At 44.7% G+C, this 12263-nt stretch overlaps 2 protein-coding genes across 2 annotated transcripts; one reads left to right on the top strand and one right to left on the bottom strand.

The window, feature by feature from the left end:
* Window positions 1-995: 995 nt before the first annotated feature.
* Window positions 996-1940, top strand: LOC101626487 (olfactory receptor 9Q2). The gene has a single exon (XM_004683455.1). The coding sequence runs from the start codon at window positions 996-998 to the stop codon at window positions 1938-1940; it is 945 nt and encodes a 314-aa protein (XP_004683512.1).
* A 7995-nt stretch (window positions 1941-9935) lies between these two features.
* Window positions 9936-10922, bottom strand: LOC101626247 (olfactory receptor 1S1-like). Its single transcript, XM_004683454.1, has one exon. It carries the CDS (start codon window positions 10920-10922, stop codon window positions 9936-9938), a length of 987 nt encoding a protein of 328 aa, XP_004683511.1.
* Between the last annotated feature and the right edge of the window lie 1341 nt (window positions 10923-12263).

Raw genomic sequence — 12263 nt, 5'->3', positions numbered from 1 at the left:
TGGCTCAGCTCAGTCTCAGCTGGCTGCTGGTGCATCAAGTGATCAGACATGATCAAAGCCTTCCTTCCTAGCCTGTTCTAGAGCTCTATTAAGGACCCAAACCCATTAACCCAGATTCCCCCCACAGCTTTTAGACAGTACTAGACTGCAGAAATAGTTCTGCTCTCAGATTTGGATATTGTTTATTCTCAAACCACTGCGTTAACGGGGCCTGTGAGAACTACCAAACCGTGTTTTTGGAGCTTTGTTAGGTGCGAAAGGAGCTTATGTTTGCTCTTCTGAGTCCAAGGTTAATGCTAATACTTACCAAAAACAAAAGCCAAACAACGAAACCTTAATAAGCAGGCAGCTGTAATTAGGATAACAGCTGCTTGTTAAACATGTCTGCTGTTGGGCTGAGAATAGAAATATTTCTACGAGCAAAGCCTATTGCTGACTGCTAATGGATTTTTTTTTTTTTTCTTTTTTTTTTTTCACAGAATATAAATTTTCCTGCCTTAAAACATTTATTTAAACTTTGCAATAGCCACCATAAACATATGTGGGTGCATTTAGCTTTCCAGGGCATTTTTTTTTTTTTTGCAACTGTTTTAATCTACGCGTTAACCTTATCTCCTCAGCAGGGCAGATATTATGATCCCTTTGGCTGAGGAGGAAATTGAGGTTCAGAGAGGTTAAGTGCCTTGTGTAAGATCAAACAGCTAATTGTGGACAGAGTTGCAAATATAAGAGCTGACTTTTACATCAGAGTATCTCTTGCTCTCCCTTCTTAGCATAATAGAAGCAGTCATCACAATTTGGCTGATTTTACAGGGAACACTACCACTGTCTATTTCTACATCAGATAGCAAAGGTTGTCCAAGTCAGTGCCCACATACCAGACCTCAGTTTAAAGCTTTATGACTTGAAATGACCTGGAGTTGTCTCCAGGGGGCCTCCCCACCTGACTCTGGTTTCAGCCCACAGGTAAACCAGGTAAACCATCAACCCAATGGATGGCAGCGAAGAATTCCACCCTGGTGACAGAGTTCTTCCTGACTGCTTTCACTGAACACCGGGAGTGGGGGCTTCCGCTCTTCCTGGTGTTCTTGAGTTTCTACCTCTTCACCCTGCTGGGCAACGCAGGAATGATCGTGCTGATCCGTAAAGACTGCCGGCTCCACACCCCCATGTACTTCTTCCTCAACCACCTGTCCTTCGTAGACATCTGCTACTCCTCCGTCATCGTCCCCCAGATGCTGGCTGTGCTGTGGGAACACGGCGCGGCCATCTCGCTAGCTCGCTGCGCAGCGCAATTCTTCCTTTTCACCTTCTTTGCTTCCATCGACTGCTACCTGCTGGCCTTCATGGCCTACGACCGCTACGTGGCCGTTTGCCAGCCCTTGCTCTATGTCACCATCATGACGGAGAAGGCGCGCTCGGGCTTAGTGGCTGGGGCTTACGTGGCAGGTTTCTCCAGCGCCTTTGTCCGGACGGTCACCGCCTTCACGCTTTCCTTCTGTGGAAACAACGAGATCAACTTCATTTTCTGTGACCTCCCTCCGCTGCTGAAACTCACGTGCGGGGACAGCTACACGCAGGAGGTGGTGATTATCGTGTTTGCCATTTTTGTCATGCCCTTGTGTATCATGGTGATCCTGGTGTCCTACCTGTTCATCATCGTGGCCATCCTGCAGATCCGCTCTGCGGGGGGCCGGGCCAAGACCTTCTCCACTTGCGCCTCCCACCTCACGGCAGTCGCCCTCTTCTTCGGCACCCTCATCTTTATGTACCTGCGAGATAACTCGGGCCAGTCCTCAGAGGAAGACCGCGTGGTGTCGGTGCTGTACACCGTGGTGACCCCGATGCTGAACCCCCTTATCTACAGCCTGAGGAATAAGGAGGTAAAGGAAGCTGTTAGGAAAGCCCTGGGCAGGGCAAAGACTTCCTCGAGGACTTAGCTTGTCCACGCTGGCACCCCTCCAAGTCTCTGTCCCTTCTGCCTGGCCTCACCTGTCACCCACTGAGGAGACTTTTCCCAACCACTCTTCTCAAAGTCGCATCTCCCTCCCATCTCCACTCTGACTCATTACTCTGCGTATTGCTTGTCATCGTATGACATACTGTGTGTTCTACATACTTGATATTCTCTAACTCTCTGAACTAAAAAGTAAACTATGAGGGAGGAAGTGTTTCCCTCCCGGAGATTCCTGTGTGTCTGCCCAGGGTCCTGGCAGCACCCAGCACCTACAAGCCAGTCAATAAGCCCGTTCAACAAACCCCCAGGTCTAGTGCCTGCCTTTGAATTCTAGCGTCTTCAGTCCTCAGTCCCCTTCCATCAAGTAGGGTTCCCTGTCTTCCAGGACTGTTTTGGGGGAGCCAGCGGTGAGTGGGAAGGCCATTTGTCTTGTTCACTAGCCTCTGTTGATGTAGCACGTTGCCTGTACAGCAGATACTTGGTGAGTGAGGCAAACAGCTGGGAAATCAAAAAGCAACTACTGTTTTGATAAGGGATTTTCTAGTTCCCATCATTTGTTCTTTCATTGATTGCCTTTTCTTCCTGTGGCTTTTAAATAGTAAGAGTAATAAATAACGATGATGAAGATAACAGCTGAAAAGCAACTAATATTTATTTGGTAGGCTGATTCAATTTGCAGAAATTGGGATGCTGCTCTAGGAGTTACCGGTTTTAATTCTCACAAATGCAGGAGGCATGTTCTATTATTACCCCAGCTTTAGTGGTAGAGGGGGCGCTGGGACCTGGAGAGACTGAATGCTTCCCCCCACGTCAGCAAGTAAGTGGTACAAGGAGCTAGCGCCGAATGGAGCTGAGTTGTGCGCCACCCATGGGGTCCCTGAGCTATTTACTGCCCTGTCTCTGCAATCGCTCCATCAGGAGTTTATTGCTCTTGCACTTTTCTTTTCTCATTGTGTCATGAAGAGAACATGCAAGCCCAACCCGCCGAGCTGGGGGCTAGCCCCTAAGTGCAGGCTCCGGCAGTGACTGCTGCGTGCGTCAGCACATGCTCAGAGAGTGGTGTGCGAGCAACTGTGTAGGTTGAGCAAATGGCACCTTCTGAACTCTAGAAGCTCATTTTAAGAGACGAGCTGGGTGGACATGGGTGTATCTTTAGGAAAAGAGAAAACAAATGGTGGTCAAAAGATGGAGGTTCACACATGAGCCTTTGTGTTTTTGCACAAATCATGTAGCAACTACAGGGTGCAGTGAAGCATTTGTGGGGGGAAGCTCTTCCGCAGAGTGCATCTGGGGGTGAGGGGTCACTTTTCAAACTACCCCGACAGCTATTGTAGCATGTAGAAAGTGCTCAGCATTTGACCCCCAGTGTCCAGTCTGTGACTCCTTAGCTGCTTGGCTGCAGGTTGGTTTGGGAATTTTCAGTGCTCCCTGAGAACAGTGCTTATGGGTGTTAACCCCCGGACAGGATTTCCTGTACCTCATGTGTTCATACAGCAACGTGGCGCTTGTAGCAAGTAGACAGATGCTAAGCTAGAGTCTGTGAACACTGAGTGATGCTATTAACCTGGTCCATCCAGCGGTGAGGGGCAGGAGACCCACACCTGATTCGTGAGCCCCGTCACTGAGGACTGTCTGTGCGCAGATTGGATCAGGGCACCTTCAGAAGTGGAATGCTCACTAGTACTTAAAAAAAAAAAAAGCTGTCATTTTTAAAATTGAGGTCACACTGGTTTATAACACTGTATATGATTCAAGGTTATAGATTCACAACTCTTCAGGTTATGTTACCGCCCCAAAGCATCCAGTATTCAACAATAGACTATGGAGTCGCCTTCTCTCTTTTCTTGACACCCTCCTTCTCCCCTGTGGCCTCAACCCTGCAATGAGATTTCTGGCATTTGTCTTGTTTCGTTTTGTCTGTGCCTTTGTTTGCTTTCTATGTGTTCCACACATGAATGATACCATCCAGCTTTTATCTTTCTCCTCTTGACTTGTTTTGCTGAGCACCACACCCTCCAGGTCCATATGTGTTGAACGCGGCAAGATTTCATCTTTTAAGACAATAGCTGAGCAGCATTTCACGGCGAACACACCACAGCTTCTTAATCCACTGCACTGTCCTTGGGCATCTGAATTCTCTCAATACTTGGCTATTGTAAACAGTACTGCAGTGAGTATAGGTATGCATGTATTTCTTTGCCTTAGTATATTTCAGCTAGGAGTGGAATTCCTGGGTCATGTGACCCATATCAAGAAAATGAAAAACAACAGGTGCTGGTGAGGAAAAAGGAACTCTTTTTTACTGTTGGTGGGAGGGTAGCATGCCTCAGTTTTTATGGAAAACAGTATGGACGTTTCTCCACATATTAAAACAATTGTTCTGTTAAATATAACTCTTAAGCTAAAGCTTTACTACAGGCAAAGCATGGTGGTGAAGACTTTACACGAATCATTTATTTTAGTCCTTCTAACAACTTTAATGGAAAGCAATTATTGACCTCATTTAGGAAAAGGGAAAACAAAGACTCAGTGCATTTGCTTTGCTCAAAGGCATAGCAAGAAAGCGGCAGACCAGAGTGCGTTTCAAGTCTCCCTTAATTCCGAGGGTACAGCTCACAGCGTGTGCCCTCAAGTAAGTGTCTTAGTGAGAGACACCCTTTGTATTCCCCTCTTTTTTGCACACCCTTGGGGGTGTCTGGATTTCAGTCACCTCACTGCTCTCAGTGTTTGGTAGGGCTGAGCTAGGTGGGCACATCTATAATCTGACATAAATGTGCAGTTCACAGAACACATCTTTGTCTTCTCATAGGTCTGTGAGGAGTAGCTGGGGAAATTCAACTCCCTCAGAGACAGCAGGACTATCACCATCTAAGGCTCTGTCGGAACACCTCCTGGCTCAGAGCTGCTTCCAATAAGTATCAGTAGCTCATCTTTGTGGTGCTTTCAAAGAGTCACTAGCCTATCCCTAGCTTCTGCATCTTCTTTTTCAGTCCTTGGTGGTCACCTAAGATATCAAGATTCCATTCCAAACATGGATTATTGTTATTACTCACCATTTAATAGTATCGTATACACACACATACACACCATGTAGAATTCAGTATTTTGTTTTAGCTATGTATCTATCATCATCATCTATCTACCTTCCCCATCATTATTTATCATCTACCTATCTCTCCGCCTAGCTATCCTCATCCATCATCTGTCCTTCTGTCTGTCTATCATATATCTATGATGTTACTCAAAGGACAGATCTGGAGTTCCTTTGTTAAGACTTTTAAAAAACCAGCCTTATTGAGTTGTCATTGACATATAATAAATGGCACGTATTTAAAACGTACATTTGGTAAATTTTGATATGAATACTCCCATGAAACCATCACTATAATCAAGACAGACATCCCAAGACAACCAAGACCCTAGACACTACTCCCACAAGTCATCATTTACCAACTGTGCTTTCTCCCATGGGCCCCTTCCACTGGCGCCCTCTGCACACCCCAGGCTTTTTTGTCACCCAGAATCTCCTTTTTATCACTCTACATTAGTTTGGATTTCTTTTTTTTTTTTTTTTAAGACATATTTATTTATGCATACAAGAGCTGGGTCCAGGCCAGAGGTGTGGAGACAGAGGGTGAGAGGGTTCACTGGAGACAGTGGGGAACAGAATAGGCAGATAGGCTGAGATACACTGCTGAGGGGAGCAGCAGGTGAGACAGGAGAGGTCAGCTGTGCCCTGGGGATCGACTCTGTGGTTGATCAAACTTAGGCTATAGTGGTGATAGTGCTGAGACTTAACCCCCAGGCCACCAGGGAGACCAAACTTTTGACTATTTAAAATAAAGTTGCTACAAGTACCCATTAAAAAGTCTTTGGGGCCTTCCCTGGTGGCGCCGTGGGTTAAAGCACAGCACTGAGAAGCTAAAGCCGCTTCCGCATGAGTTCGATTCCCGCCTGCCCCGGAGGAGATCCACATGGCACGGCAGACCTCTCCTGACTTGCCCGCTGCTCCCCTCAGCAGTGTACTTCGTCGATCTGCCTGTTCTGCTCCCCCCGATGTCCCTGGTGAATCTTCTCACCCTCCACATCTCTGGCCTGTACCCCAGTTCTGTATGAATAAATAAATAAATCTTTAAAAAAAGTATTTGTATGGGTATATACTTTTATCTCTGTGATTAATATTTATTGACTTATTTTCTCGGAATTCAGGGAGACTTGAAATGCACTCTGGTCTGCCGCTTTCTTCTTATTTTCTGCTTTGGTTAAACAATTGACTTAATTGTTGTTGTGATTTTCTTTTTGTTTCTCACTGTTAATTTTTACATAGTACTTGCTTTTTCCCTAAGAGGTGGTCCCCATGGTTCTCCCACCAGCACAATCCCCCTGATCTATCACTACAGTCCCTTGTGCTCTTCCCTCCCTGTTTGACGTCTCCCTCTCCTGCTGTGATTAATTTTATTTTAAAATAATATAGTAGTTTATTTTTACATCATTTTGTGCCTTTTTCCATTTCAGTTGTAATCCCCGTGGGCTTCCCATTGTGATTAATTTTTTAAAATTTATTTATTCATACAGAACTGGGGTACAGGCCAGAGATGCGGATGGTGAGAGGTTTACCAGAGACAGAGTGGTGAGCAGAACAGGCAGATCAATGAAGCACACTGCTGAGGGGAGCAGCGGGCGGGTCAGGAGAGGTCTGCCACGCCATGTGGTCACCTCCAGGGCAGGCAGGTATAGAACTTATGCGGAAGTGGCTTTAGCTTTTCAGTGCTGGGCTTTAACCCGCTGCGCCACCAGGGAGGGCCGTGATTAATTTTTTAAGAAAGGATCAACTTGCTTTTTAAAGAGGCTGTATCACAGCCTTCTCCTCAAGAGTGTGTGAGATCACAGATGCTTCCCATTCTTCCAACATGTGACGTGGCCAGGATTTTTAATGCTAGGTTTCTAGAAGGTGTGTAATGGTATCTCACTTGGGCTTTAGTTTGCTTTCTCTGATGAGTAATGTATTGAGGATATTTTCATCTTTTAATGTGCTCAACTACCTTTGGACATCTTCTTTGGCTAACTCTTGAAACCTTTTGACCATTTTTAAGTTGTCATGCTGTTTTCTTATGATTGCTATCCGAGAGCTCTTTGTATTTTGGGATAACAAGACATGGATACAAGATCTATGATTTGCTAAGATTTTCTTCTCATTTCTACATTATTACTCTCGTGACTCCACTGCCTTGCACAGAGTAAATACTCAATGCTGATGAAGTCCCACTGATCAATTTTACCATGTGTGGTTGTGTTTTTAGTTTCATACTTAAGAAATTTTGCCTACCCCACAATGGCAAACATTTTCTCCTCTTCTAGAAGTTTATAGTTTCAGTTTTACTTTTATGTTAAGATCCAATTTCAATTGAGTTTTATAAATAGAACAAGGTATACTATTTTTGCTTATGCGTATTCAGCTGTTCTAACACCTTGTGTTGAAATGACAACTTTTCTTCCCATGAGGAATGTTTCCAACTGTTCCTTGCTTATTTCCAGAAATATAATCACTTCTTCATATTGGTCTGTATCTGTCAACCTTGCTAAATTTATTAATTTGTTTGTACATTATTTTTGTTGAAGAAAAGTAGGTTTTCATCTTCATATCTGCTTTGGGGTCTATAAGTTTAAACTCCTACAAGTATGTATTTTCAAATGCTGCCTGTGACCCAACATTCCTTTAGCACCTTCCATCAGGCCCCCTTCACTCCTGCTCCCCTATTCTACCACCATAACCCCAGGTGCTTCAATTTTGAAGTCAGATGTTAGATAAACTCATTTATTAGTTCTAGTAGTTTTTGTATATTGCATTGTTTCTTTTTCTACATAGCCAATCATGTTGTCGATGAATTAAAAATAATATATTTTTACTTTCTAATTTGAGTAAATTTATTTCTTTTTCTCACTCAACACTTCTATGTGAATAGAAGTGATGAGAGCGTAAATTCCTGCCTGTTCTTGATCTTAGGGGAAAAATTTCAGTCTTTCATCATTATGCCCTTTAACGATGTTAAAGTGAAGGGCTCTTCCTTTGATTCGTAATGTGTTGGAAAAAAATTTTTTAATAAAGAATGGATTTTTTCAAAAGGTGTTTTTGAGTCCCCTTGGATGATCCTATCATTTTATTTTTTTGTTTATTAAATGGTGAGTGACACTGATTCACTTTCGTAACATTCAGTAATTCTTGCATTTTGGGGATGTCTCACTTGGTCACAGGGTACTACTCTTTTATTATCAAAGAAAGTTGAAGTTTCTGAGCATGCTTGTTTGATTAGAAAGGTCACAGATGGATGGCTCATGGCCACATACCAGTTTCAAAGAGGTTTGTCATTCTGAGTCATCTAAAGTCCCTATAAAACAAAGAATATAGAGTGAGGCTTCAGCAGTGAAAGGGAGATGGGAGCAAAGAAGAAACTTTAGATGTTTTCATCTTCTGAGGATATGTTCCAAAAGAGGCATTTCCACTTGCATTCAGCCCTAGGATGCTGGGCTGAAGGAGAGATCCAAAAGGGTGATAGCTGATAGGGTTGGAGAAAAAGCATCAGAAAGTACATTTCAGGAGGGATGACCAGGGTCCTGAGGTATTTGAAGCAGCTGATCCCTCATTTTTCTTGGAAGAATTCTCACTGTCTTTCTCCACCTGACACTACTTTATTCTCATATGACTCCCTCCCTGAGGCTGCTCTTCAGTTCATTGCTGGGTCCTTATTTCTAAATGTCATCTGGGTGGGGCAAAGCCAAAGTCTTTCTGTGATGTGGTTATGCCGTACATCAGTTCATCAAGTCTCAGGGATTTCAGTACTAACTTGAAGTATTTAAATAAAATTCAAATTTTGCTCTCATCTACAAAATTTAACCAAGCTGAGTCCCTAGGAAACCCCATAACTACATCTACCCTCCCCCCCAAACCCACTTGCGGTTCCTGGAGCAGTTCAAGCTGGTTCCTGCATCAGAGTCTCCCCTCCTGTTTTCCCCTGTTCTTGGAACATGTTTTTCCCAGGTCTACTCAGATTCAAATACCCGAGAGGCCCTCCCCAAGCTGTGAACCCCTTAAACAGCGATTCCACTCTGTGTCATGGGACCTTCCTCACCAGCATCACTGATCCTCAGGGAGCTTGCTACCGCTCTTCGGATCACTGGGTAGTTACTTTATGCTCATGCTCAGTGAAGTAAGAGCCAGGAAGCAACTGTACTGGCTTTGGGTCTTATTAGACACTAACAAAACTTTACTAGTAAGTAAACACCTGAATACTTGCTTACAAATTAGGTCTTCTAAATCAGTCTTACCCAATGTATGGACTTTTGGATAATATTTCTACTGCATGTGTGTCACTGACACTTGGGTGGCAGGGGTTAATTTACTCAAGCCCCAGGAATGGCTTCTACAAAGCACGAGAGTAGCATCAAATCTGGTTGACTGTGCTTTTCCACAAAATCTTTCTACTTCCTCAATCTAAAACCATTAATTATTGACTAAAGATTGTCTATGTTAATCCAGCCTCAAAAAACATTTAAAATTAGTTTAGAGTCAGTTTCTCACTTTTGTTTGTGAGTACCTTGAGGGCAGATGCAGTGAATTATTAATCTTTTTAGTTCCAGGCCCAGACTCAGAGCCTGGTAAAAAGAAGGTTTATAATAGATATTTGTTGAAAATGACGGACAAGAATGATTCAGGGAAACACAGGCATCCAGGTACAGATTTTTGCCTTTCCTCCATAAATTTGTGTCAGGGTTTACATTCAAGTTTGCAATTCTCTATTTAATCAACTGTCTTTTTTTGTGTGTTTCACCCTTAATCCTAAATCATTTTTTCAGGCCAGATCCCAGCTTGCCCACAGCCCACCTGGTCAGTGTCCCTGTCACTCACTGTGTCGGGAACATGACCTGAGAAGGGTAGGAAGTGAATCACCCACCTGCTCTCAGTGGTCCAGGCACCAGGTTCTCAGGGCATTAGGGGGAGGAAGCTTTTCCTAATGACGAGCTTTCTCAGGGCACCTTTCATGTCCTTGTTCCTCAAGCTATAGATGAAGGGGTTCACCATGGGTGTCACCACAGTGAACAGCACCGCACCAATCTTGTTTGTGTGCTCGGGGTGCGCAGCCGAGGGGAAGAAGTAAACACCTACGATGGTCCCGTAGAAAAGCAACACGACTGTCAGGTGAGAAGCGCAGGTGGAGAAGGCCTTCCACTTTCCCTCCACAGAGGAGATTCTCAGGACAGCCCTGACGATGCAGACGTAGGAGAAGACGATGAGGGCAAAGGGGAAGGTGATGACCGATAAACCCACGACCAACAGCATGAGCTCGTTGATCATCGTGTCTGAGCAGGATAGTTTGAGAAGAGGGGCCAAGTCACAGAAGAAGTGTGGGATCGTGTTGCCATCACAGAAGAGAAGTCGAAGGAGCAGCAGGGTGTGGGTCAGGGCGACAATGTTACTGAGGACCCAGGGGAGGATGGTGAGCAGAGCACAGAGTTTGGGTTGCATGATGGTGGCATAGTTCAGGGGATGGCAGATAGCCACAAAGCGGTCGTAGGCCATGACCCCCAAAAGGAAATTGTCAATGACCACAAACACGATAGAAAAGTACACTTGGGCAATGCAGCTCTCATAGGAGATGGACTGACTCTTGGTCTGGATATTCACCAGCATTTTGGGGACTGAGGTGGAAATGGAGGAAATATCAGCAAAAGATAGATTGGCAAGGAGGAGATACATGGGAGTGTGTAGGTGAGAATCCAAGCCAATGGCTAGAATGATGAGTCCATTCCCAGCCACTGTGATCAGGTACATACCCAGAAAGAGCACAAAAAGGAGCTTTTGCTGCTCGGCCTGGCTGGACAGTCCCACAAGGAGGAATTCAGAGATGGTGGTTTGGTTTCCTGGACACATGATCCCGCTGACCTGAAGAAAGGAACATACGTTCTTCATACTCTGGCCAAAGAACCCCATATGGTGCCATTCAGCTGCAGCCATTACAGGGGTGTGAGTGCTCCTCTAGGCTGAACAGACAAGAGTGGAGAATGACTACTTAGGAAGGAACTAAGCAGTGCAGAGAGGCAGGACATTCCGTAGAAAGACAAGACAGACACATTACAGCTACTTCTCAATGAACATGCCTTAAGCTTGGCATGATTCTGAACGTGACTTTTGTGGTTGGCTCTAAATGTAGCTGAGTGCCCCAAACTGAGGATGACAGATGGGGTGGACTTTAAATTCTAAGGATGGCAGATATCTGTGAAGGAATCACTTAAATATGAAGCAACTGGACCTACAGCCTTGTCCGCATTCAGCCTCCCCTTTAAAGGAGATAGATAATTGAAACTCAACAAACTAAAGAGTTTGGGAAAGTAGAAACAAGTGAGGCCGAGGAACCCTTATGGGAACACACGCACATATTATTAATTAATTGAATTGTTTCCTTCCATCATTGTAATCCCTATAATTCTCCTGCCACCATTTCACCTGTGAACAATCACCATATTTGTGGGACTATATTGCTGTGTGGATTTTCTTTCCCACTCAGGTTAGGGGGGAGACACGGAAAGAATTGCCCTTGGAAAATGAGTACAAAAGAATGGGCGACACAATTTTACTTCCTTTGTGGCTAGGTGGATGGAGAAGGTGGATGGAGAAGGGTTAGGAGCAACGGAAGAACTGAGAGGACTGTGTTTGATGCTACTTCCTGAAGGTGGGGGGGGTGACTACATGGAGGAGAAGCCATGGAAAGGCCACCAGGTCTTCCCACTCAGGGCACAGCATGGATCCACGAGCTTCCCACAGGCCCAGTGAGTGCTGCAGGAGGTCGTGGGTCCGTGCTGCCTCATTGAAACACCAACCAAGAGTCAGACTGTGGGGGTAGAGAAGGCTATGGCAGGGAGGGGTCAGGAAGAAGCTTTCTCATGAGCGATGAGAGGAAACTCGCCACTTACTGACACAATCCCTGAAAGGGGGTCACTAAGGAACACCCAGATGGTCTCATGACAGAGCTCCCTGGCATACATACAGCTCACCAAGGCTAGTGTTCTATGGCAGCAGACTTGAAGCCCTGCTCTTTTCCCCTCCATTGTACCCCTTCAAGCTTGAAGGATGCTTGAAGGATGTGACACTGAAGAGATAAGTTGGATTGGGACTTTGAATAAATGCAAGTAGGTCTTTGTTGTAAAAATGAGATTTCTTTTTTTAAAAATAATACAGTAGTTTATTTTTACATCATTTGTGCATTTTCTTATCTCAGTTGTAATCCCCTTGGGCTGAGATTTCTTTTTAAAA

This window comes from Condylura cristata, unplaced genomic scaffold (assembly GCF_000260355.1).
Source record: "Condylura cristata isolate star-nosed mole 26May11 unplaced genomic scaffold, ConCri1.0 scaffold00015, whole genome shotgun sequence".
Taxonomy (NCBI): Eukaryota; Metazoa; Chordata; class Mammalia; order Eulipotyphla; family Talpidae; genus Condylura; species Condylura cristata.
Note: the sequence above shows the minus strand (reverse complement) of the source record. Positions and strands in the feature narration are given on the sequence as shown.

Excerpts from the sequence above, each read along its gene's own strand:
- LOC101626487 (XM_004683455.1), top strand. The coding sequence starts at position 996 with ATGGCAGCGAAGAATTCCACCCTGGTGACAGAGTTCTTCCTGACTGCT.
- LOC101626247 (XM_004683454.1), bottom strand. The coding sequence starts at position 10,922 with ATGAAGAACGTATGTTCCTTTCTTCAGGTCAGCGGGATCATGTGTCCA.